The sequence below is a fragment of the Podarcis tiliguerta genome, assembly GCF_965153285.1.
Source record: "Podarcis tiliguerta genome assembly, chromosome: 13".
NCBI lineage: Eukaryota > Metazoa > Chordata > Lepidosauria > Squamata > Lacertidae > Podarcis > Podarcis tiliguerta.
Window position 1 is genome coordinate 25,894,751 of NC_139546.1, and position 27,266 is coordinate 25,922,016.

The 27,266-nt window shown below is 43.8% G+C and overlaps 1 protein-coding gene across 3 annotated transcripts in view; it reads left to right on the plus strand.

The window, feature by feature from the left end:
• Positions 1-27,266, plus strand: part of IKZF3 (IKAROS family zinc finger 3) — an 84,555-nt gene that overhangs the window by 18,179 nt on the left and 39,110 nt on the right. For 2 of the 3 annotated variants that reach the window (XM_083408686.1, XM_083408685.1), the window contains exons 4-7: positions 7,759-8,022; positions 8,734-8,901; positions 12,480-12,596; positions 22,975-23,091. In XM_083408686.1, the coding sequence (XP_083264812.1) occupies positions 7,759-8,022; positions 8,734-8,901; positions 12,480-12,596; positions 22,975-23,091 (666 nt within the window). The remainder of the gene's footprint in view (positions 1-7,758; positions 8,023-8,733; positions 8,902-12,479; positions 12,597-22,974; positions 23,092-27,266) is intronic. The other variant, XM_083408687.1, reaches the window with a different exon arrangement.

Below are 27,266 nucleotides of genomic sequence, written 5' to 3' on the forward strand. Positions count from 1 at the left end.
TTATTTCTTATTTTGTCCCTCCCCTGTTTTTTATTTTCTTTTAAGAGAGGCCAGCTTTTTGGCAATAAGCCTTCGTCCTTGCCAAGGAATTCGGAAAGTTTGGTTGGTATTTTTAGTAAGTGAAATTTCCACCAGGTGTTCACCGTCTGTCTGGGTTCATTGAGGCATCACCCTAGAAATTAGTTATTTAAATGAAAAACAAGACAAGATCCAAAGTCATCCCCCTCTGCACCAATGTTTCAGGGGTTTGTTGTTGTTGTTGTTGTTAATCAATTTATCACCCACACTTCACCAGGAGGTCCAAAGGTAGGTTAAAACAGTTTAAAATTCAGAATTAAAAACAGTCAAAACAAATTATATTACAGGAATCTGAAAATACATATATCAGGTGTCAAAAGCCAGGGTAAATAGGTCTGTCTTCAGCATATGATGGAAACTACATAATACAGAGGGAATTCTGCAACCTAGGACAGAGCTTTCCAAACTGTGTGTTGTGACACATTAGTGCAGTGTTTAGGTGTGTCGTGTTCCTCTCGGGGCTGGAAATAGGTTCATTTAACCTCTGGTCTGCTAGTAAAACTGAATTACTGTGTCGTGAAATGTTGCATGTCTAAAAAGTGTGTCGCCAACATGAAAAACTCTGACTAGGAGCTGACATAAAGGATTCCCTCTCCCAGACTACCCTGGCTAAATTTCTGAGGGTGACAGAATGACTAATCTGCTGATCTTAACACCCAAGAAAGTCTGTAGGGAAGGAAGCGATCTTTCAGGTATTTGGATCTTATGCCATTTAGGGTTTTAAACACCTTGAATTGTGCTCGGAAATCAATTGGCAACTGCCCACTCACTGTTAGTACTGCTCACTCATTGTTCTCTCTCACCGTAAGCCTCATAACTTCCCACCCTTCAACATGTGCCCCATCTTCCATCATGTCAATTTCCCCTCACGGGACGAAGAGTGGGAATTACACATCAACCACCCACACCTAGTGTGGATGTACCCTTTGCCTTGGGGAAAGCTTGAGGAGGCATGAACAAGACGGGGGCCTGAGTCACACTCTTGTCACAACAGCATAGGTAACGTTTTCCTCTGGTTTTTTTCTTCCTACACTGCTCCACCCGTAACAGTTATGTGTCAGAGCTCCATGGGTGGAAGGAATGACACGGTTTTTCAAACGCTGACATTAGCGTGGAGTGGGAAGGGACCCCGGAGAAGCGGCTTCTGCCTTGCTCTAACAATGTATGAATCAGCCCTGAGCGTGTGGCAGTGTGTTGCCTTCCTCGTGTGAAAGGCTCTGATGGTTGCGAATCCTAACTTTAAGCCTCCCCTCCACAGCCACATGTAACACAAGCAGGCAGGGACGGTTGGATGGGGTCACAGAACCATTGGCGGCCTTCCTCCATTGTTCATCTTCCCTCTTTTTCAGTGACTGGTTTCACCCAGGAGTTGGGAGTGGGAGCATCTTGAACAATTCATGCTAAGGAGTGAGGAGTCAAACAGAGATTCTTAACCAGCTGTAGAAAGGTGGCCAGCGGTGCCACATTCCCCTCCAGTTTTCTCATCCTGTCTCCTGTGGATGGAGTGGGCTAAGGGAGGAAATTCAGTTCTCTAGATTGTGGTCTCAGTGTGTAAATGCTGTGATGCCTTTGAAGCCTCCAACCAACCACGAATCCCTAGCTGTTGCTGAATCACAGTTGCCAGCAGGGGCAAAACAAGGCTTTATTTCACCCGGGTCAAGGACCACCCCACACATTTTTGTTCACAGGCTAGGAGCCTCAAGGGCACCCCTCTGGAGGCTTCACCTGGGGCAAAAATTGGATAGCCGCCCCCCAGTAGCTACGGCACTGACTCCCATCATCCCTGACCATGCTGGTTAGGAATGATGGATGTCGTTGTCCAGATATAAACGGAATGAGACAGAACCATTGTGGTGACTTTTGTTTAAAAATGGAAGTTGGAAAGGTGAGGAGCAGATACAAGTGTTAAGAGAGATGGTGAGAGATAGAGAAAGGCAGGCAGCAGTTCCCCTGTCTTTGTCGGTGCAATTTTAAACACATCTATTTGGCAGCAAGGCTCTCTGATTCCAATAGGACTCACCACCATTTAAGTGTGCTTAGAATTGCAGCCTCACAATGCAATCTTCTGCACTGGGAAGGGCTGTAGCTCAGCAGTAGAGTATCTGCTTTGCATGCAGAATATCCCAGCTTCAGTCCCCAGCATCTGCAGGTAGAGTCGGGACAATCCCTTGCCTGCTGCCAGTCAGTGTAGACTGGAGTAGCTAACATGGTGCATTGCAGATGTTGTTAGACTCCAACTTCTATCACCCCTGGCTGTGTTTGCTGAGAATGATGGGATACAGAGTCCAGTAATGCCTGGAGGGCACCGCTTTGCTACCCCTGGTTTAGACAATACTGAGCTAGAAGGACCAGTGGTTTGACATAGAATAAAGCAGCTTCCAGTGTCCCTTTGTTTACGCAGAAGTAAATCCTATTGAATTGTGTGGGATTTCTTACCGAGTAAATTAATATATAGGTAAGGCTGTGGTTTCTGTCCCCTCCAGCTTCCTTGGCCTGTTGGGGAGGGGATATTCAGAATTCTTAATAGGCAGAGCTCTCCTGGTGAGCTTAACAGGGGTGCCCAAACTTTTTTTCAAAGAGGGCCAGATTTGATGAAGTGAACATGCTTGAGGGCCGACCAAAGTTGTTGACTTTTTTTAGGGTTGAAGTTGTTGAGCTTTTTTAAGGATTTTACCCTCTAGGAAATAAACTGCCACAGGGGCCAGATTAAACCGACTGGCAGGGCTTTGGACGTGCCAGCCTTCACCCATTGCCAGGCATAAGTGAAAGGCTTTCAAATCAAGTATTGCTTTTTCTTGACAAATATAAGCCTCACTGAGCAAGGCTGGGCTATTCTCTCTTCCCTTTACCTCCTGCCAGTGAAGACAGGGTTTGTCACCGAACTGCTCTTTTCTCACAGCTTCTGCTTTCTGCCCCTCCTGCATGTTGGTCCGCATGTTTCCCGTCGTGCTTTTTTAGAAAGCACCTACATGCAAACTGAAAAATCGCTCAAGCTTTTGCTTGGGGGAACCTTCGAGCACTAGAGCATGGCGGGGGCTTCAGTCAGGAGGGCTCAGGTGCATCCTTTCAGTTCCTTATCAAAAGTGAATCAGAGGCAGAGAGATGCACTAGGCAGAGGCAGATGGCCTGAAGGAAAAGCAAAAGGCGGGTATTTTTCCTTAGGAGGAGTTTCAGTAAGAATCTTGCAAAGAGGTTCCCACAGGCAGAATCCCGAAGTAGGTGAGTTGTCTTGTTCATGTCTCCACTGCCCCAACCAGGGCCAGCCTTTCGCACAGTCAGTTTCCTTGGGAAGCAAGCCCTTTTGCACATGCCAAATAACTCTGTATGTGTGTGTTGGTGGGAGTTTGTAAAAAAGAAGAAATAGAGGCCAGCCTAGTAAGCCCAGCCAGTATTTTGTGGGCCCCTAGTTTTATAGTTTGCAATAAATTAGACTACATTGTTTTAAAAATGTAGTGTGATTTTGTAACTAGGGATGCCAGAGAATTCAGTTTGCATTTAAAGGCAAACCTACCTGCCGTATTTTTCGCTCTATAAGACGCACCAGACCACAAGACGCACCTAGTTTTTGGAGGAGGAAAACAAGAAAAAAAATATTCTGAATCTCAGAAGCCAGAACAGCAAGAGGGATCGCTGCGCAGTGAAAGCAGCAATCCCTCTTGCTGTTCTGGCTTCTGGGATAGCTGCGCAGCCTGCATTTGCTCCATAAGATGCACACACATTTCCCCTTACTTTTTAGGAGGGAAAAAGTGAGTCTTATACAGCAAAAAATATGGTAATTTGCCGTTTCCAAAACAGTACAATCCAAACAGAGCCACTCGTTGAAATTTGCACTTCTCTGATGTTTTTGCATATGAAGTTCTTCAGCCAAGAAATGTGTGCAAAAATGCATATGCTGAGGATAAAGCATCATTAAAACATATATATTTGTGAAAATAACATAAAGAAATGTGTTACTTTTGAGAAAATTGCTTTGCAAAAATATGTATACAAATGTGTGTGCGCTCGGATAAATTCACAGCAAAATGCCGATGACTTTTCCTGAGGACTGATGTGGAAATGTGGAGAATGGAACTTAACATTGGAGAAACCAGAAACCAGAGAAACAGAAACTGGCAGATTTCCCCACCCTTATTTATGACATCTATTTATTTGCATTGTACAAACTGGGAGGAAGGCAAGCACCCAGGTGCCCAGTGCTGGTCTGTATGGTTTCCAAAAACCAACAGCTTAGCCCTTTTCTCCCCAAGGCTCCTTCTTATCAGCCAGCTGCAAAAACTTGTTTCTCCTTCACTGGTTACGTCCAGCTGCCAAGATCCTTCTCCTTCGGCCCCACACATGCAGATGCTCCTCAAGCAAACACATACGATTAGTAAACTCTACCCATACAAAAACCTCAAGAGGTAGTCACTGTGCATATCCAAGTGAGGATGTCTGAAACCATATTCTGCAATCAAAGCATATCTTCAGAAGTTGATACATTCACTCCCCACACTACTTTTCTCAAACCATAGAGCTGGGGGCAGACAGAAGATAGTTTGTGATATACTGGCAGATCTCTGTGTGGTTTGCAGTACACTGGCAAAGACTTTCTGACTCAGGGGTCGGCAAAGTTTTTGTGGCTTGGGCCAGTTCACAGTCCTGCAGACTGGTGGGCTGGAGTATGCGCGTGCACACACAAACACTATTTCCGGTGCTCCTTCTGGTGTGGAGGAGGTGTGCGCAGCTTCCCGTTGGCTGCAGGAGCTTCCTACAGCCAATGGGAAACCAGCCAGCATCGCGGAAGGGGGTCCCCGCTCTGCTCCGCGCTGGGGGTCCATGGGCCAGTTAAACGGCCTTAGGTTGCCGCCCCCTGTTCTGACTCCTAGTTGCTCAATGATAAGAAGAAAAAAACGTTTCCATCTAAACTGGGCTGCTGACATGAAGAAAGCTTGGGTGGCCAGGACTGGGCCTTTGTATTAAACGATCATTTAATGCAAAAGTCCACTCCTGGCCACCCAAGATTTCTTCAACAAGCTCAACATACCAGCTGTCCTGCATATGCATTTATTATGGAGTCCCTCAGATTTCATTTGCTACAGAAAGGCAATGAATGGTAAACTCCACAATTGTTACTAAGACTGTGATCCTATTTCCACTTACATGGGAGTGTGCCCTATTGAATGAACACAGTGGAACTTACCAGCAAGTAAACATGCATAGGATTTTGCATGTTTGTTTGTTTCAAGACAGTTGTAGTGACGGATGCACTGCGTCATATTCTCAGCTGTTTCCAAAGTAGTCAGTCCTCTGGTAGTGGCCATGGTCAACTCTTAAGCAGGCATTCTTTGGCCCTCCAGATGCCGCTGAACTACAATTCCCATCATCCCTGGCCATTGGTAAGGCTTGGTGGGCCTGATAGGAACTATGGTTCAGCAACATCTAGAGGTCCACAGCTTCTCCATACCTGCCTTATGTGCAAATGATCCTATGAGCCAATAGATTCTACGGGCTTCTCCAGACGACATATTTATGGAGCTTTCACCTTGATTTGTGTTCTAGGCAGGGTTCTCAAAAATCCAAAGCAGTCCAATGAGGACCGAACGTGTTCAGTGGTCACAGAACGAGAGGGAGGGGAATGGAAAACTGGGAGGGAAAGAAATGCAATGATTGGGAACCTGAAGAGACAGACTTTACACTGCAGCATTTTTTATTTATTTATATTTTTTCCAGGTTCCAGTTGCATAGACTCCCCATAGCTTTTCAAAGACTTGCATGCAATGGGAAGGGCTACGTGTAACTCTTCGCTTGGGGGGGGGGGCAAATTAAATTTCATTTCATAGAGAAGTTGAACTGTGCTCATGTATATATTATGTAAATTGAATTTGCACGACTTATTTCGTGTAATTCTGCATCGTTTACAATTTTTTGCTTAATTCATTCTGCTGGCCATAGAGCGAGAAACGGGCTTTCCCCTACCTACAGAAATATTACCTTTACAGCTACAGCATGATGCTATTTTTAAATGAAGCGTGAGGCATTTCAGGGCAACTCATCCATTATAAACAAATGTGTTTAATGAAGTCTTGGTGTTGAGGCTTTAAAAAAAGAAAAAACGACAAGCAGTCTCAGGAGAAGGTGGGAGGGCGGGCTTTCCCTGTTGACAATTTTCTGGCTTAGATCCTGCCCACAAGTTGATTTTCCTTCTTCAGGGTTCACATGCATCAGCCCTGAGAGGGGGAGCAGGCACCTTGAGGTGATTTTGGAGCAGAACAATAGCTGGCAGAGGAAGAGTTAAGCACCATACACATACTCCCACCAAGACTCCTATTGGTCTATGCCTGTCAGTGCCAGATTTATGTATAAGCTAAACAGGCTATATCTTAGGGCCCCACTCTCCCCCCAAAAAATTAAAGGGAAAAAACTGGATGTACATTTCCAAAATATAAGATAAAAAACAAATAAAATAAAACCTACACCAGTGTTTTGTTTTGTGTAGGCTCCTATTAGGTCCATAAATTACCATATAGCATATATTCAACACAAAAAACAGAGGCAATTTGTTGTTGACAAAGGACAGCTGGACATATAAAGGGCCCCATTACCTTCAATAGCATCAAACCTAAATCTGGCCCTCGTCCCAGTGATAAATAGCAAATTCCATTCCTGGTGCCTGGATCATTTTGGTTCTGGATGTCCTCTAGTTAAAACAAACAAGACTCAAATAGGCCTAATTCTGAAGTGCTCGATGGAGCCTTCCCCCAGTATTTTTAGGGCCATGTGATGAAAACCCAGCACACGGAAGTTGCCTCCATCCCTTCGACCCAGGTGGAATTGCAAGGTTGTGTACAATGGGTTGCTGCTTAAAGACTTTCAATCAGAGGTGACTCTAATGCCAAAAGCAGCTGCCTTTGGAGTTTCTAGCAGTTCAGTGTTTTCTTGCTCTTGCTGCTGCTCAGAAATCCAGAACACTTCCTGGCCTCAGGTGAGCACAGAAGTAGCTCCAGAATGACAGCTTATAAGACAGAGATATGGATTGCTCAGTGGGTGGAAGAAATATTAGAATTAAGCGTCAAGGAAACAGTGATGCTAAAAATGAAATACTCCTGACACCTCTGATCTTACCTGGGAGCCATTTCTTGAATTGCTGGATCTTGAATGGATCCATCTTGTCTTCATGTTGTTGTTTCTTTTCTCTGCCCTCCCTTCATCTCTCTTTCTCTCCTATTTTTCCTTCTCTTTTTCTGGTTTCTTTATTTTCTTCACACTGTGAGCAGTTGTGAGTAGGGTGGGCAGCGAGGAATTGAAAGAGGGTGGGCATTTAAAAATGGTTTTGGCTGGCCTAAATCAGGGATGGGAAAACTGCTTTTCCAGATTATCAGACTCCAGTTCCCATCATCACAGACCATTGAATGTGCTGTCTGGGGCTGGTGAGAACTGGAGACCCACAAATTTACCACCCTTGGTCTAAATGGCTTATAACCTATAATAGTTTGAATTCAATCTGCCCCCTGCCCCCCAAAAGAAGTTTTAAGATCTGGAAAAGGCAAACAAGAAAACTTAAGGAAAAAACCATTTTGCATTATTTTTGCTGGTAATGGGGGGGGGGGGAGCATGGCTGACTTCTTTCTATGGATTCTCAATTTTTATCCATCTCCTCACATTTGGGACCTGTCTTCCATTTCCCTTCACCCACCCCTCCAGAAGATAACTTGCTTAAAGGCAAAGGTGAATACACTGAAAAAGAAGATGGCGTCTTGAATTCTGAACCAATGGAAAACCGAGGAGAGCCTGGGAGCCTTTATAACTGTCAGCAGGAGTACGGAGAGTATGAGAGCATCGAGCTAGAAAGGCATTCTGGGCCGTACGACCTCATCAGGCCATCTAGTGGGAAGCTGATTTGCCACATTTGTGGGTTGCGCTGTGTCAGCCTCAATGTCTTGATGGTTCACAAACGCAGCCACACTGGTAATTACTTTTAGTCCTTTCTAAGGCAAGGCCGATGTTAAATGCATTTGATCTGGGCCCACTAAGTTTATCACCCCTGTGTCAAGTTGAGTGGGGAGTAGAGGTGGGGGGGGGATAGAAATTTGATTCAGTTCGCATTTAAAGCCAAATTTATCACGTTGCCACTTCCTGAAAAAAACGTGAGAACCAAAACACACCTATCCTTCAAAATTGGCACTTATCTGAATTTTGCAATGCGGTTTTCCAACCAAAAATAGTGATTACAAAAAAAGTGGTCCCACTGAAATGAATGCCTCTGAGTTAGTCATCCTGTCCATCAATTTCAGTGGATCTGCTTCAAGCAAGAATTATGAATTTAAGCTGCCACAAGACTCTTGCTATTCCTGGTGAAGAATGCCACTAAGTTTAAGTCAGGAAAGGAGTGTGCTGCGGCTGTCAAAAAAATTGAGTAATGCCACTCTCAGTTGGCTGTTACCTTACCACCACCACGACACACACACACACACACACACACTCACACTCTTTAGGTCTGTGAGGTGGCCCTTGCGTTCCCTCTTTTGGCCAGTGCTGGGTGGTGTGGCATCTGAAGCCCTGCCTGGCAGCCCTCAGGCAGAATTATGTATAATTTGTGTTTTTAGTATAGAGACTATACTGCCTACATGATAGCACTTAAGTGATGCCTTTTTCTCCTCCTTCCATGGTGTTTTTAAGGTGAGCGCCCTTTCCAGTGTAACCAGTGCGGGGCCTCGTTTACTCAGAAGGGCAACCTTCTCCGCCATGTTAAACTTCACACCGGGGAAAAGCCATTCAAATGCCACCTTTGCAGCTATGCCTGTCAAAGGAGAGATGCGCTCACTGGTCACTTAAGGACACATTCTGGTAAGTGACTTCAAAAAAATACCGTACTTTTCCGTGTAGAAGATGAGGGGTTTTTAATTCTAAAATAAGATTAAAAATCGGGGGCGTCTTATACACGGATAGTGCATATGCGGGGCAGGCGATTTGTTGCAGCTGTGAGCAGGAGCTTGTCAGTGGCGATTGGGTGGGAGATTGGTTGCTGCTGCAAGGGCTGCTTAGGTGTTTGTTGGTGTGGCAATTGTGTGTGCGATTTTTGGGGCATTCCCCTCCAAAAAAAGCTCAACAAATCTGGGCAATCCTTCCCCAAAAAAAGTTCAACAACTTTGGGCCATCTTCCTCCATTTTCTTAATTTGGGGTCCCCAAAAGTAGGGGGCGTCTTATACACTGGGGTGTCTCATATACGGTAAAAAACAGTAGTTCTCGCCCCCTCCCCCCACCTGCCCTCATTGAACGGCTCCAGTTCCTTTTCCTCTTCACTTTCTTTTTTAAAAAATATTTTTAATATAATTATTTTTTATTCAATTTCCAATATACATTCCATCCATGTTTAACATCCACTTCTAACATATACATCTTTTAGACTTCCCTCAGGCTGTCTGACAATTTTCCATATTATCACAATTACTCACATTTCTTAAATTTATATTGCGCTTTAACAACCTTAATCTTATCATATCTTTTAAGCAACATTTCTATCAATTGTTTTCACAGAGCTTCTTGGAAGGCAACAAGCGTTAATTGCTCCTCACATACATTTTTTATATACTCTGTAAATTTTTTCCAGTCCTCGGTGAATCTCTGATCGCGTTGGTTCCGAATTTTCCCATTTAATTTGTCCATTTCTGCATATTCCATCAGTTTCATTCTCCATTCTTCCATTGTCGGCATTTCTTCCTGTTTCCATTTCTGGGCCATCAAAATTCTAGCTGCTGTCACTGCATACCTAAATAATTTCACATCATTCTTTTTAATTTCATTCCCTAATATTCCTAATAAAAATGCTTCTGGTTTCTTAACAAAAGTATATTTCAACATTTTCTTCATCTCATTATAAATCATTTCCCAGAAACCTTTCACTTTCTTACACTCCCACCACATGTGATAAAATGTTCCTTCTTTTTCCTGACATTTCCAACATTTATTACTGACTTCATACATCTTACCAAGTTTCACTGGTGTTACATACCATCTATACATCATTTTCATAACATTCTTTTATTGTAGTGCATGCAGTGAATTTCATTCCTTCTTTCCACAATTTTATCCACTCATCAAATTGTATATTATAACCAAAATCTTTGGCCCACTGAATCATAACTGCTTTTCCTCTTCACTTTCAGTCTTTCAAAATCCTTACCACCCCCTTCACCATGAGTAATTACTTTTGCATCCAAATATTGCGTGAGAGTCAACTAACCACACAAGATTGATCAAAGTCATTGATGTTGATGTGTCGCACTTATCTAGGAAACTGTGATGAAGTCACACCGTTTTTGTGTGTGTCTTGCAAGCAATCAACTTTACAAAGAGAATTGATGTCTAGTCTTTGCATCATGCATGTGGAAGCACTGAATGCTGATTGGCAGAGCTGCTGTGATGTCACAAAATGTTCACAAATCGTTTAGTGCCATCGATTAGCATTTTAGTCTTAAGAGAGAAGGTCAGTCTGGCTGGGAATAACATCTCACACAGCCTGTAGGGACAGGAGTAGCTTTCTGATGCACGTTGAAGGTGGAAAAGAGGCCCCGGAAAAAAGCAAAGGAGCAAGGGAACCCGGAATCATAGAATCGGAGAATTGTAGAGTTGAAAGGGATCCTGAGGGTCATTTAGTCTAACCCCCTGCAGGGCAGCGATCTCAATTTCCTCCAACAGTGGAAGTAGAACATACAAAGCCATCATGTCTAACAGCCATTGTTATTATCCTTTGTGAATTTGACTACTCCTCTTTTAAATCCATACAAGCAAGATAGCTGAAGGACCTGTGCAGAGCTGGCTAAAAGGAGAACGGAACTTGAAATTTGAGAGAGAAGATGGGAGTCAAAAGGAGGCTAATGAGAGAGGGGCTTTGAGGAAATTTCAAAGTGCATAAGGACAGCAGGAGCTGTGTACATGAAGCGTGAGAAGGGCTAGGCAAAGAGGATGAAGAAAATAGGACAGAATAGGTGCCGGAGACATGGAGTAGTCATGGAGAAAGCAGGATTGGGGTAAAATCTCCCATAGAGCCCTGGAACATTAGGAACTATGTACCGTAGGCAAGAAGAAAGTGGACAGATAAGGGAGGTTTGGGAGACTGGCGTCTATGGGTCATACAGAGAAATCTTGTTGGTGACCATGGACCCACACTTTGCTCTTCCGCATTTTCCTTCAGCTGCAAAATGGGTACAGTTGGGATTGGAGGGAAAATATTCAACGTCACTGTCAAATATTTAAGTCCACTGGGCAATTGGGTATCTGGACCCACACTTTGCTCTTCCGCATTTTCCTTCAGCTGCAAAATGGGTACAGTTGGGATTGGAGGGAAAATATTCAACGTCACTGTCAAATATTTAAGTCCACTGGGTAATTGGGTATCCCAATTACATATATATATGTAAATTTATTCTTTTTTTTTAACATCTCATTTTCAACAGTAATTAAACATACTTTTATATCTTATTCAAATTTTTGACTTCCATCAATCCTGTCTGAAAATTTTCCACTCTAATCTCTCAGTATGCATTTCTTATCTTCCCTATTACATTTCAAACTCATAACCAATATCTCTATCTTTTTCTACTTTGTAACACTTCATATATTTCTCCTTACAAAACCTCTTGTAGTCCTACTAGCGTAATTTGTTGATTACAGTTGCTCTTCAAATAACTCATATACTTCTTCCAGTCTTCTGTAAATCTCTGGTCCCGCAGGTTTCGAATCCTTCCTGTCATTTTGTCCAATTCTGCATAGTCCATTAATTTTGTCTGCCATTCTTCTTTCGTTGGAATTTCTTCTTGTTTCCATTTCTGGGCTAACAATACTCTTGCCGCAGTTGTTGCATATAAAAACAATTTAACATCTTGCCTATTAATATCCTGACCTATAATACCAAGTAAAAATGCTTCTGGTTTTTTAAAAAAATGTATATTTCAACATCTTTTTCATCTCATTATATATCATTTCCCAGAAGTTCTTTACTTTTTACTTTACTTTTTTACATTTTTACACCACATATGCTAAATGTTCCTTCTTTTTCTTTACGTTTCCAACATTTATTATTTGTCTTATACATTTTCGCTAATTTCACTGGTGTAATATATCATCTATACATCATTTTCATCATATTCTCTTTCAAAGCATTACAGGCTGTAAATTTTATCCTTTCATTCCACAACCTTTCCCATTCTTCAAGCTGTATATTATATCCAAAGTCTTTTGCCCAAGGGTATCTGGAATTATTCCAGTCCCTGATGCAATCTGATCGCTCATGCAGGAGAATTCAAGGGATGGACAAGACAATGATTTTAAACCACTGGTTTACATATTAAAATTGATATGTCAGCAACACAGTACATGAACAGAAAGATAACAGTCCTTTTGTTTGCTTGCTTATTCCTCCTAGTGGAGAAACCATTCAAGTGCGAATTCTGTGGACGGAGTTACAAACAAAGAAGCTCATTGGAAGAACACAAAGAGAGATGCCGGACTTACCTGCAGAACGCTACCCTTGGTGAAGCTGGTGAGCCCCTCAAAATCAATTAGATGCAGAGAATTCTGAATTAAGTTGGAGTATTGAGGAGGGGAAAGATCCTGGAACAGAGTTTCATAAACAATTCTTTCCCTCCCTTCGCAAGGGAAATCCATGTGGCTCTGAGGAATCAAATAATTTCAGGCACGTAGACCTTCCTCCATCATGGCGAATTTTGTGCATAGTTGCTATAAACAGATTCTATTACCAGGAATTAATTCAATCCAAAAGAACATATTCAGGCATGTTTTTATACAAAAAAAATGTCTATTTAAATGCCCCAAGGCAGTGGGAGAGGATACAGCTGCCATTCCACCAGTAGCCTCAGCCAGTTCTAATCCACTCTGCCTGTTGTATAAATCCAGCCTCTGGTTTTACCCCACAGTCCCCTTGGAAGGCCAAGGGTAGTGGTGGAGGGAAGGGGTGCTAAGCAAAGCAGTTGTCTTGAGGCATTTTAAAGGGCTGCCTGGGATCTCTGCGCATTTTGGCAAACCGTTTCAGATGACTTCGATTACAGAGAATTTGTGCTGTTCTGGTTTGTTGCTTCTGCAGCACAAGGTGGAAGGGAAGTTCCTGGCAACATCCACCCCAATTTATAGGGTCACAGCCACACCATACATTTCAAAGCACATATGGATCACATGGCTCTCCCCAAAGAATCCTGGGAATGGTAGCTCTGTGATGGGTTAAAAACAACAGTTCCCAGGATTTTTTGCTGTTAAAGTGGTATAAATTTGCTTTCAACATACGGCGTGGATGTGGCCAAGGAGCTAAGCAGAGAAGTTGCAATTGGAAATATAGCTGATTGTCGTCTGAAGATAAATGGGCATTTAGGCTCAGGGCCTTTTCTGTGGTGGCTCCTTAAAGGTGGAAACGCAACTCTGCTCAGAATTGCAACTGGAACCTTCTAGATTATCTTTTCAACGCCGGTTTAAAGCTTGCTTATTTACCAAGCTTTTTAATGCGTTGAATTTTTGTAATGGAATTTCCTGCCGCGCTTGTTGTTTTTACTGTAGATCTTATTGGTTGATTAGGTTGTGGCTTATAATAAATAACACCCTGCCCCAAATAAAGAACAACATGTTTATGAACTCACACTCAACATTTTAAATTTAACTTGAACTTTGGCGCAATTTGTAAATGTTGGGTTAATTTCAAAAACTTGGCAGTCACATGATGGTGGCATAATGGATGATTTATTGGTATGATCAACTGATGTCAGTATAGGGCAGGGGTCGGCAACCCGCGGCTCCGGAGCAGCATGTGGCTCTTTTACACCTTTGCCGCAGCTCCGGGGCGGATACTAGCGAGGGGAGGAGGCGCATTGTGCGCCCCGACACTCCCCACTGTGGCGGGCGCTGTACTGGCTGTGACGTCGCATGGGGGCGGTGCGTGCGTTAGTCACGCACCGTCCCGACGTCACCTTCCCGCCCGCCCGCTACATTGTAAGGGGCATGTACGCTGGTCACTGCATTGAAAGGGGGCATGTACGCTGGTCACTGTTTTGAAGGGGAGTGAGAACACACACACACACAAAAAGGTAACTTGATAATTTAACGTTTATTTCTATGAGGAGGAGTAATTCTGAGGGGTCAAACAAAGAAATAATTAACAAAAGTGACAAAAAAGGTTATTTTTATAATGACGAGTTTTGCAGCTCCAAGTTTTTTTTTCTTCGGAAATGGGTCCAAGTGGCTCTTTTTGTCTTAAAGGTTGCAGACCCCTGGTATAGGGATATATATGTAGATAGATAGATAGATGATAGATAGATAGATAGATAGATAGATGATAGATAGATATAGATAGATATATGTGTGTGTGTGTGTATATGTACTCCTTTTGTTACTAAAGCGTGGAAGGGAAACGATCGTGGTTGTTGCAAGCAGGGAGGATCTGTGGGTGTACTGAATCTAGCTTGAACTACTCGGAGGAGTGAGTGTGGGGGATTTTGCTCCGCGTTTGTCTTCTCTGAGGCGTCTCATCTGCGTTTCGACTGCTCCTCTGGAATTTGCCATTGATTGAAAAGGTTAGCCTTTGCGACCACATGGCTGGGAAGGAAGAAGAAAAAAGTTCATACCCCAAACCCAGCATGCAGCGTTGTAATTCAAACGTGACTCCTATGCCTGATCAGAGATCCTTATCGGGCCCCTAATCAGTTGTCTTGTTCCGTGCTCCATTCCCCTAATGACCACATCATTTGGTGTGACAGGAAGCAAGGCCGCTCATTCAGGTCTCATTTAGCACTTCTGAGGTTATGTTAACCAAACCCTCTCGCTGTGAGAAATGTGAAACTGTTAAGGCCTGGGCTGACAGAAGTCTCATGTTGGGAACAGCCTGAATTGTACCCTGAAAAGGCATGCCGTTGCTACGTTGCTAGAATAGAGGACCAAAGGAGAAAGAGAAAGAGACAGAGAGAGGGGTTGGGGAGGGGATAAGAGCACCCAAAAAGTTGGTGTTTTCTGCTTTCTGCTTCCCCTTTACCCTCTTCTTCTCTGCTCACTTGCAGTACAGTGGTACCTCGGGTTACATACGCTTCAGGTTACATACGCTTCAGGTTACAGACTCCACTAACCCAGAAATAGTACTTCAGGTTAAGAAATTTGCTTCAGGATGAGAACAGAAATCGTGCTCCAGCGGCGCAGCAGGAGGAGGAGGCCCCATTAGCTAAAGTGGTGCTTCAGGTTAAGAACAGTTTCAGGTTAAGAACGGACCTCCGGAACGAATTAAGTACTTAACCTGAGGTACCACTGTACAGGGATCCTTCTGTCCCTAGGCCGCATGAGAGGTCTCCTTACCACCATCGAAACCGATCTTACACTTCCCTCACAGTATCTGTACTAATTATTAACATTTTGTGACAGTCCCTTCCCCCCCCCTCCACATTTAGATTGTACGTCCTTTGGCATCACAGCAGCACTTCAGTAAATAAATGGCTGGGGAAGCTAATGTCACATGTGATAAGATCTGGGGTGGGGAGCCCTGTTCCTAGGTGTGAATGGTGCCCCTCCAGGTCTTTCTGTCTGGCCCTGGGGGCTTTCCCCAAGCCACACCCCTCACCCATGCCCTCCTCGAGCACCTCTGCCTGGCTGAAATGTGTCCTTGAGCTCTGATAATGCCTATTGCTTGTCCGTGTGGGGGTGTTGGGGGAGTGGGGGTTCATAGGAAAAAACCCATTTTTTAAAAAAAGATGGCTGAAAAATAGCTGTGTAAACGTAAGAGTTACACCTGCTGCTCCCCCCACTTTGGCCTTTGATTCCCCCCCCCCCCCACTGGCTTGCTGCCCCTGGAAGATTTTCCATGATGAAACTGAGACTGAAAAAGATTTGGGCTACAAACTTTAATTGACTTGATTAGTTGTGTGATTTTTCTTTGATTAGTCACTGGGTCCCATTTAATGGGTGGATCTGAGAATAGTGGTCACAAATCAATTTTGGGGGGGTAATATTCACATATAATTAAATCTAACCAATCAATCAGTTTACTAATTGCCTGCCATTTAATACAGTTTAATCAGCTAAAATTATTTCATGGTTAGAGAGCTGTTGTGTTACTGCGCTGCAGATTGTACATGTAAGTTTGTCTGCAACTCAGGTGATGATCTCCACCAGGCAGGTTGCAGGTGGATATGGCATCCGTACAAAGAAAAGCACCACTCTACACGTATAAAGCTACTGTGTCCGAGGGAAGGCTTCTAGTTTTGCCTTCTGCTAGTTCACAATACACTGAGGGATTTTTGTTTTGCTTTGTTTATTTGGGTTTTTGTTTGCTTGTTTGTTTATCTTGCCCCCTCCCCGCCAGTTGTAGTTCAGATTGGTATAGCCCAGTCTTGGGTTGACCATTTCAGTGAAGATCCTAACCCCATTTACCTGGGAGTAAGCCCCACTGACTTCACTAGTTTTTACTTCTGGACTGCACTGTTAGCAAGCCCTTTCAAGTAGCAATTTCTCACCATCCCCGAAACGCAACCAGACTTGGATGTCGGCTCATTTGTTCTCTCCTCTGTTTCTCCCGCCATGCTCAAAGTTATGTTTTTGCCCTCCTGCCTCCCGCATCCTTAAACTGAAAACAGAAAGATGTTGCACAGCACTTTTACAGCCCTGTTGTTTTAGGGAGGAAGGGAGAGGCACGCCCTAGCCTCGCTTATCCTAGAGCTCAGGCTGCTGAGGTGTTTTCACACGGAGGCTTAAGGCAGTTGCTGCTGCCATCAGCTCTGCAATGTGTGAAATCTACAATTGGCAGAATGACCGTTTGCATTACAAATGCTTCTTCTCTCCCACTTTCTCCTGTGCATTAGCAAAGGCTGAAAATGCCTTTAGAATGTAGAAATAGGCACTGAAAGTTTTGTTTTTAAGTAGCATTCCTGTTGTGCACAAGAAGTTCTTTAAATTTTCTCTCTCTTTCTGCTTTCCTATTTCCCTCTTTTATGTATCTGTAGGGAAGCCTGGGACAGAGGGACATGTGTGGTGCTGTGGGTTAAACCACAGAGCCTAGGGCTTGCTGATTAGAAGGTTGGCGGTTCGAATCCCCGCGACGGGGTGAGCTCCTGTTGTTCAGTCCCAGCTCCTGCCAACCTAGCAGTTCAAAAGAACGTCAAAGTGCAAGTGCAAGTGCAAGTGCAAAGTGCAAGTAGATACCTCCGGCGGGAAGGTAAACGGCATTTCCGTGCGCTGCTCTGGTTTTGCCAGAAGTGGCTTAGTCATGCTGGCCACATGACCCAGAAGCTGTATGCCGGCTCCCTCGGCCAATAAAGCGAGATGAGCGCCGCAACCCCAGAGTCGGCCACGACTGGACCTAATGGTCAGGGCCCCCTTTACCTTTACCCTTTAGGGAAGCCTGAGTCTCCCTTTACTATCCCTCTAGTCCAGAGAGTGAAATCCATTTGCACTAACAAGCTTATACATGTGCACAGAAGCGTACTCTTGTTTATATACAAAAAACCTCAGGGTGCTTCCAGACAGGTGTTTATTGTAAGCTGTATGTATGGAAGAGGAGTCAAAATGCAAGTCCATATTACCCGTCCCTGCTTAATTCAGATTTCCTCTTTCTGGGGGAAAGCCAGAAAGCCCTGTTGCCAACACCCATTTGCAATAATAAGCCTTCATCTGGGAGCATCCTCACACACCCCTTGACCTAATCTCCTATGCATAACTCTACACCTTGTGCTATATCAGTCTCCAGGCTCACAGGCGAGGCACTGGGTATCAACATGCACAGCTCCTGCAGACAGGGCCAGCCCAAGACATTTTGCTGCCTATGGCAGAACAGCACATGATCCCTTCCCCCTCAAAAAATGAGGGGCATAGTATCTAAGACTAACCATGTCATTTTGGCACCTGAGACAGAAAATCCACCAAGTGCCTCTCCCTCAGAGTAAAAATGCAATAAGAATACATAAAACAATTTGCTGCCCTTTCATGACACCCAAAATCTGTTGCCTCAAGCAATTGCCTTACACTACCTAATGGTTGGACCAGGCTGTAAAGGTAAAGGGAAAGGGACCCCTGACCATTAGGTCCAGCCGTGACCGACTCTGGGGTTGCGGCGCTCATCTCGCTTTATTGGCCGAGGGAGCCGGCGTACAGCTTCCGGGTCATGTGGCCAGCATGACTAAGCCTCTTCTGGCGAACCAGAAACACCGTTTACCTTCCCACCAGAGCGGTACCTATTTATCTACTTGCACTTTGACGTGCTTTCATATTGCTAGGTTGGCAGGAGCAGAGACCAAGCAACGGGAGCTCACCCCGTCGTGGGGATTCGAACCGCTGACCTTCTGATCGGGACCAGGCTGTACTCTATGCTAAAATTCTGCACCAGGCAATCCACATTCTTTCTTGAGAAAAGCTGCATTAAGTCACCCCAGCCATAAGGTTTATAAACCTGTTCTTTCTTTCTTTTTACAAAAAAGCAAAAGAAAAAGGAAAGACAGAAACATGAGTTTCTTAGGAAACTGAATTTTGCACCCGCAATCACATAATGTGCACTTTCTGTGCTTCCACAGAATTGTGGCATGTGAGACACCTTGCCTATTGAGGCCAGTCTTTTTTTCAATCAGGACAACAGTCCTCAACGTGCTACAGCCCCAGCAGTGATTAACCAGGCCCCCTCCCCCTCATCCATGTTGACTAATTTCTGTACTGCGGTTTTGGGACAGGAGTGCTTTGAAGGCCCTCTTCCTTCAGTTTCAAAATGCTGTGTAAAGTGCAAGCAAGCAAATCAAGTAATCTGCCTATGGCCCTTTTTGTGTGGATGTGACTAATTTCAGTGCCGATTCAAATATGCCTGAGGTGAGTTTGAAGCTAAGTTGTCAAAACAAGTTGTCGAAAGGGTTAACTTACAGTGCTGCAAGTTTCATCTATCACGCCTTTGTGGTTAATGCTGTGTTATTTTATTTAAGCACACATTTTATTCATTATGGGAACCTTCCTCTGGGACAAATTTCAAAGAGGTCATCATTTTATGCTCTCTGGAAAAGCCACAGAGAGACCTTGTGGCCATCTGCTGTTAAAAGAAGCATGCTGGATTAGGGGGAACCTTCGATATTATTCAGAGGGGCTCTTATTCCTTATTTACAGTGGTACCTCAGGTTACAGACGCTTCAGGTTACAGACTCCGGTAACCCAGAAATAGTGCCTCGGGTTAAGAACTTTGCTTCAGGATGAGAACAGAAATCATGCGGCGGCAATGGGGGCCCCATTATCTAAAGTGGTACCTCAGGTTAAGAACAGTTTCAGGTTAAGAACGGACCTCCAGAATGAATTAAGTTCTTAACCCAAGTATTTATTCTCTTACATTATCCCTGGGGGTGGGGAACCTTTCCAGCTTGGCAGACAAAATCTTTACCCCCCCCCTCCACAGGCCAGCTTTAACAGGTGGGCGGGAGCCACCCATCTGTCAATCACCTGGCATCATGGAATTCAAGGCAGTGGACTTGTGGTTCCCAGGCCATCAGCCATGTAGGCCGTGCCCAGATACAGACCTGTGTCGCTCCAGCAAGATGGTGGCCTGTAGACCCTGGGACCCTTATGTTTTCAGCCTTAACACCCTAAATGGGTTCATAGAGACACTGAATTCATGAAGGTGAATCATCTTTCAGGTCAATTTAAAATGTTGTTAGGGATTACCTGAATTTTATTTCATTTTATTTTTTGGTACTGTGAATTTTTATTATTACTTCACTTGTTTTGCAAAAAATTAAATGAAAATTAATTTTTAAAAATTCACTTGTGAAAAAGGCCTGCATTCAATGTGACATAAGCTTTCAGGGACTACCAAAACATCAGATGCAGTGGGTTTATGCAGCTACAATGTATTTTTGAGTATTTAGGATGCCACAAATTTGTCCTTCCTCTTTTTAAAATAAAAACAAAAACTCTGAGACATCTTCTAGGTTTGCGTGAGGCTGTGGCCAGTACTATCAGAGCCACCCACTGTTACCCTATGAAGTCTGTGTGACCTAGAACACACTCAGCACTTTCTCCTATCTACATATTGTGTGGAGAAATGCATTGAGAACAAGCCGCCTCTCAGAAAAGGTTGCCTGTTATTACCAGCAATCTCATTAAAGAGCTAGCAATAAGCTTCCAAGATAGAGTGACAAGGCTCCAAACTGAAGAGTACACAGTTGGAAAATCTCTGCTCCAGACTGCCGTGGGGTGGAGCCACAAAGCTAGCAGGTGGGAGGGAGAGGCGAAGGGCGGTGGGGAGGGTGGCGCAGTGCAAATCTTCCGGCAGGAGTGCCAGATTGACTCTGCCAGTGTGTTTGCACTGTGCTGACACCCCGACACCTCGTCTCTCTCCTGGTAAGCAACGGTGACCCGCCTGCCAGGAAGTTCGCGTAGCGGCTCGGCCCCACCTGGTGAGCCTCTTATTCCTATTGGATACAAGGCCAGATCTATAGACAGAATGTAAAGAATATTAGCAGTCCTCTAACTGGACCCTTTACTTCCCATTGGGATGGAGAGATTTAACTCGTTGTTGTTGTTCTGTCTTGCTTTATTAACATAACATAGTGACAAAGGGGATTTTTCTGCATTGAAACTTTCCTTGCTGTTTTCTCTTTATAGTATTCTTCAGAGTTTGTGATCCTTGTAAACCAGTAAGCATTGTTTTGTGTGCTTTTGTTTTTTTAAAAGAAAGAAATCACAGATCCGTTGGAATCACTGCTTCCTTGCTTTCAGTATAAGTCTTTGTCTTCCAAGCCTTCCTGGGCTTTGCTCTCCTTATATCTTATATATATATTGATGCCCATGACTTTCACTCTTCCACTGTTCCCGCCCTCGGCCACCAGAAGGTGTGATATTTCTGCAGACGGTCCATTCTCTCCTGCTTCCCCTCACAAGGTGCTGCCTCTGTCTTGCCCTTCTTCTGTAAAGCACAATTCTTCCATTAAGCCTTTTGTCATGAAGCTTTTCGTCGACCCCTTGCATCTCATATCACCCTGAAAACAGCCTAGGCTGCTCTTCAGCTGCAGCTGCATGTTGTTGTTGTTTAGTCGTTTAGTCGTGTCCGACTCTTCGTGACCCCATGGTCCAGAGCACGCCAGGCACTTCTGTCTTCCACTGCCTCCCGCAGTTTGGTCAAACTCATGCTGGTGGCTTCGAGAACACTGTCCAACCATCTTGTCCTCTGTCGTCCCCTTCTCTTTGTGCCCTCAATCTTTCCCAGCATCAGGGTCTTTTCCAGGGAGTCTTCTCTTCTCATGAGGTGGCCAAAGTATTGGAGTCTCAGCTTCAGGATCTGTCCTTCCAGTGAGCACGCAGGGCTGATTTCCTTAAGAATGGATGCGTTTGATCTTCTTGCAGTCCATGGGACTCTCAAGAGTCTCCTTCAGCACCATAATTCAAAAGCATCAATTCTTCGGCGATCAGCCTTCTTTATGGTCCAGCTCTCACTTCCACTTTCATATAGCTGCATAGGAGCCTCTTTTCCATAGTGACGCCTCAGGCAAAGTGGGAGGCTCTGTGCGAATTATGCAGCCACATTGAAAAAGGGGGCTCACCGCATGGACCGTTTTGAATACGAACTCTTTCCTTGTCATCCCTCCCTTCTGCTTTGCTGTCACCTCTTTAGATTATAAACTCCTCAATGCAGAGACTCCCCCCCCACACACCTTATGTAATAGTATGTGTCAGGTACCTCAGTTGCTCTGTATAATTTAATAAATAATGATCACTCCCACTAATAGCAAACTCAGTTGCTGAGTACCAACAGGGTCAGAGGCAGTTTGCTGGGTAGGGTGGAGCTTCTATGTCAGTTTCCCAGCAAATGGGTTGCTGTTGCATCCCAGAGAGAGATAGGGAGTGTCGAAACAGCAGGGAAGTCGGTGCAGTAAAAACGCACCGGCAAAGCCAATCTGGCACTCCTGCCAGAACGTTTTCACCGCACTTGCCTCCCTCCACTCCCTGCCTCCTGGAAAACAATAGCAACCAGCCTTCTGGGAAGCTAGCATTATGGTTCTGCCCCAGCTGGCGAGCTGCTTCTGAACAGGATAGTAACCAAAATAGGGCCACTGAGAAATAAGAGAGAGGACTTTGCATGCTTAGAGGAATCCCAGAGTTTGCAGAAGTACAACGAATATTTTTTTGGGGGGGGGGGGCTTTGAAGGCTAAAATAACATCAGCATCCCTAACCCCCCTCCAAAAAAAAACCCCAGTGAGCATGCTCAGTGATCACAGAATGTTGAGTGGATGTTTGGGTTAGGGTTAGGGTTGGGGAGGGAGAATTGAATGGTGTCTTGCGGAGAGGTTATGACTGGCTGGAGCCCTGAACAGGAGCATTCCACAATAAAGCATTCTGTTTCAAACAGTGCTAATATTAATGATAAACGAAGCATGTTTCAAAGGGTGAAGATGTTGTGGTTCCATCAAAGCGCTTTTTTTCTTAGCACATCCATCAAAGGGCTGAACGCTCCCCTTTCGCATTTGCCTTTTCATGTGTTCTGGGCCTCCCTGCAGGTGTCTTGCAAGTCTTACTCAAAATCAAATGGAAAGATGGGCGGGGCAAAGTCTCCCTCTGCGTTTCACAAACTACAAGGTCCAGACTGTTCATTAGCAAGAGGAAGTGTACAATCAAGATGCTAATTCCGTTAGGTTGTTTGCTGCCCTTTTGTGAGTCTGAGAAATTGCAGGGTTTCAGTGTGTGTGGTGTTTTTGCCCCTTAGCTCTGCTGACCACAGGGGTGAAACAGAGGTTTGAGAACAACAAGAAGAAAACAGCTACTCTACCACAAGTTCCGCTCAGCTTTCTTGGCTGAAGTGTTGAGGGCAACTATCTCTTTCCCCCTTCTTTGCTACATCTCTCTCTCTCCCTCCCTTTCTTTTCGTTCTCCCCTCTTTTCAGCCTGATTTTTCTCTTCGTTTCCCCTCATCTAGAAAGCGTGGAGGGAAGGCACATCAAATCCGAGATGGGGACTGAACGGGCCCTTGTGCTGGACCGCTTAGCGAGCAACGTGGCCAAACGGAAAAGTTCCATGCCTCAGAAATTCATTGGTAAGAGAAAACATGCTTTTATCATGAAATCGCACTGGAATTGTGTTGGTGAGGAACTCACATGTTTGTCCTGCCTGGGATGATTCGGAAGCTTATGTTGGTGCAGGAATTAGTAGCATACCTTGTACAGGAAGTTGCGTTCACAACCAGATCCCTGATGAAGTGCTCGTTGGTGCCTGTTTGTTCCTCTTCTCCCCACTTTCATTTCAATGAAGTGGACAGCTTTATGTGCATTTGCAGGGTTCTCCCTGAAAAGACTAGGAAAGCTATTAAGGCTGCTGATTCAAACTCTGGAGACTTCAAGAGAGCATTGGATTGATTTCCAGTGAGATCAATACTGGTCCAATATATAGCCCGAACCCAGAGAGCTGTGATTCAGAAGGCACGTAAACAGCTTGGGGTTGTGCTACCGGTTTGTTTATGCAGTGGCATAGCGTGGGGGGTGAGGGGGGCCCCCCGCACCGGGCGCAACATCTGGGGGTTAGGGTTAGGGGGCGCAAATTACTTGCCTTGCCCCGGGTGCTGACAACCCACACTACGCCACTGTGTTTATGAGTACCTATGAAGCAATAGACATAATTCTTACCCTAAGGCAGGATGCAGCCTTTGTTACAGCAGATATTCTTTGCGGAAAGATATTTTAGCTGCCTGATGGCCTGTGAACTGATTAATTGATTGACTTTAACTGCGTTGCATATTTCCAAAATTTCAATAAGAGGGTAGCAGCTTACAATTGCTAGAAGGGAACTGCAGTCTTAATATTTTCTTTTCCATCCATATCGAAACCACACCTAAGGATCAAATAGGGTTAAGCATAATAAACAATTGTGCCCTTAATTCACAGCCCCTCTAATTAAAATTTACGCTTGCCAATTAAAGATGGCTCCTGCTGATTAGATTACTCTGCTAATTAAAGCAGTTTATGATTGAACCCATTTTGTGTATTTGATTGCACAGATACTATTAATTGGGGCATTTGTGTGTCGGTTGAGGACCCAATATGTTTGCGCCTCTGTGCCTGTACTTGCACATAGGTGCACAAAACAAAAAAGGCCACACACATGTTTGGTGGCTTTATAGACGCTGTTTCCTTTTACTTTTAGCTTTACTGTTTTTGACATATTTTGAATATGAAATACAGAGAACGGTTCTGATAAACTTCTTCCAGTAATTACTTTGCCAAGTTATCCCATGAAAGATTAATAGTACTATTGGGCAGTACTGTATTTAACTACGTTTTACCCAGAGCAATCCCATTGAACATTAATTTCAATTTCTGTAGTTCTTCTCTGAGTAAAACATAGTTGAATACCATCCATTATTTATAATAAAATATTAGTACGCCTAATATTGGAACTACTGTTGGTATTGCTAGTCTTTATACTGTTGTTGTTTTTAAAATACTGATATTTTAATTCTACTTAATTCTATTAGATATTTTATAATGTCATATTTTTGATATGCTTATCAAAAATTTGCAGAGTGAGCTTATGCAGTTTGCAATTTGTAAGAGCAAAAGAAAACACATTTGAAAGACAAGTGGAAAAACTGGAAATCTTCAAATAACAGATTCATTTTGTCCATTAGCATTTACATCATATTATCAAAATCTCAGTTTAGGAGCCTTTGAAAGAAATGGATAAAACAGTTTATCAACAAAAACTACCACATTACTGGGCAGGGGGAAAGGGCATGGTTAATAATTAGGATGTGTTGGATTTCTATCATACTGGATGCAAAAGAAATTAATAAACGAGCATGCACTTAACTCCTGTGCTCACTGATTAAAACAGTGTTATTCATGGAGTAATTCACTAAACGTTTGGTTGATTTACTGAATTAAAGGTTGGTTCCCCAACTTTTCAACCATTCACTTGTAGCTCTGCCTTAAGCAGCTGTCTGATGCTAGCAAGTTGCCTTGCATGTTTCCATGCTATTAATAAACAAGAACACTTAGCTCACACAGCACAGTAAGAGCTTGGAAGGCCATATGTCATGCGTGATTTAGTAGAGATTCCTGCATTGGAGGGGGTTGGACTAGATGACCCTTGGAAATCTGTGATTCTAGGGCAGCTGCAACCTCCCCAACAGTTGTACCTAACACTACGCGATACAGTACCTTTGGAACTCAAGAGGCCCAGTTTTCTTGTCTCCAACCTGTCTTTGTGTATCATTCATTCTCTCTCTCTCTCTAAATGAATTTCAGAATAGAGCAGGGTGTTTTCGTTTCTTGTACAAAAATGTCCGAGGCCAAACACCCCCCTTCTACTTCTTTACCTCAAGCTCAAGTTAAACATGAACCTACTATAATTTTATTTTTGTTTTTTTCTAGAATTTTTATTGAAAATTTAATATACAAAAAAAAAGATGCACGGGGAAAAACTCTGCTATGCTTAATAGAGGAGAATCTAAATAATACAATTTAAAGTAAAATTTTGTTATGATAGTGCTGCTATAATAATATAATAATATCAAATTATAAACGTCCAAGCAGTATACACAGTTTTACAATATTTTGGACCTTATCAATCCAGTAAATTATAAAGACACTCAATTCTTCACCCCCCCCCCCCAAATATAATCACCTGACTGTCCGCCTTCTCTGGCACTTACCATATTTGTGAGTTTGTCCGTTGTTGTTATTTAATTATATTATTACAGGTATTTGTGAACAATATCCCAAATTTTGATTACCCAATTGTACAGGGATGGTGCCTTTGATTTCTTCCAGTTATAACAGATAACTATTCCTCTGGAAGTCAGTAAATGCTGAACCAGTTCAATCTTCCTTTAATGCTATGTCTTCAACGTAGCCAAATATTTACTGGATTTATATCCCACCTTTTTTCTCCAAGAAGCTCAAAGTGGTGTACATGGTTCTCCCCCTCCTCATTTCATCCTCACAACAACCCTGCGGGGTATATTAGGCTAAGAGGCAGTGACAGGCCAAGGTCGCCCAGTGAGCTTCACAGCAACAATTATTAGGTCACGTGTATCCTATTATTGGGACACGGGTGGCGCTGTGGTCTAAACCACAGAGCCTAGGACTTGCCGATCAGAAGGTTGCAGGTTCGAATCCCCGCGACAGGGTGAGCTTCCGTTGCTCAGTTCCTGCTCCTGCCAACCTAGCAGTTCAAAAGCACGTCAAAGTGCAAGTAGATAAATAGGTACCACTCCGGCGGGAAGGTAAATGACATTTCCATGCGCTGCTCTGGTTCGCCAGAAGAGGCTTAGTCATGCTGGCCACATAACCCAGAAGCTGTACGCCGGCTCTCTCGGCCAATAAAGCGAGATGAGCACTGCAACCCGAGAGTCGTCCGCAACTGGACCTAACAGTCAGGGGTCTCTTTATGTATCCTATTATTACCTTGATTTCAGTTGCTACATCCTCCCAGAATTTTTAAACTTTGAGACGAGCCCAGAAAATATGCAGCATTCCTGCATTCTCCACTCTGAATCTCCAGTGTCGATCACTAGCAGTATTATATATGTTTGGGACATGATGATTTTAAATACCAGTGGAGCATAAACTTTTAAATACTTCATTTAAGAGATAGCACAGGTTATTGGGGGACTTTTGGCCATAATCCACTTCCATGGATCTGTCTTAATTTCTTGTCCAGGATCTCGATTCCAACAGTTCAGATAGAAATTTCATTCTAATTCCTGGCTCTGTACCAGTTTGTATATTTAGCGTAATACCGTTTTTGAGCCTTCCTTCAAAATCAAATTTTATAAGCCGAAATCTCTCTGGTACTGTATTTTTTATCTGATCTTGCTGCAAACGCTCTGAGACTAACTGCCATCCTCTCTCTTTTAATGTCTTGAATAAAAATAAAGTTGACCTTAATTCCCCACCCTTCCCCTGACTCTGCAAAGGCAGAGGGGAAAGATTTGTTCACCTTAACCACAGCGGGCTCTCTCTGACATTTACAAACAAGAGTCAGTAGTCACCTGTGCAAAAACGGTGTGTGGTGTTTGTTTGCACCTACAGCCTGCACACCTTTGATGGACAAGATCCTTTCTGTACATTACGAACCAGCAGCACTACCTGAGCTCAGGTTGTGATTATGAAGGCAGCAGGTGATGCTCACTTGTCGCTGGGATTGGTGGGTTTCACAGAGTTTGGGCCCCTTCATTCACCCACCAATCCATGCTTGTTCTCAGAGTTTAGC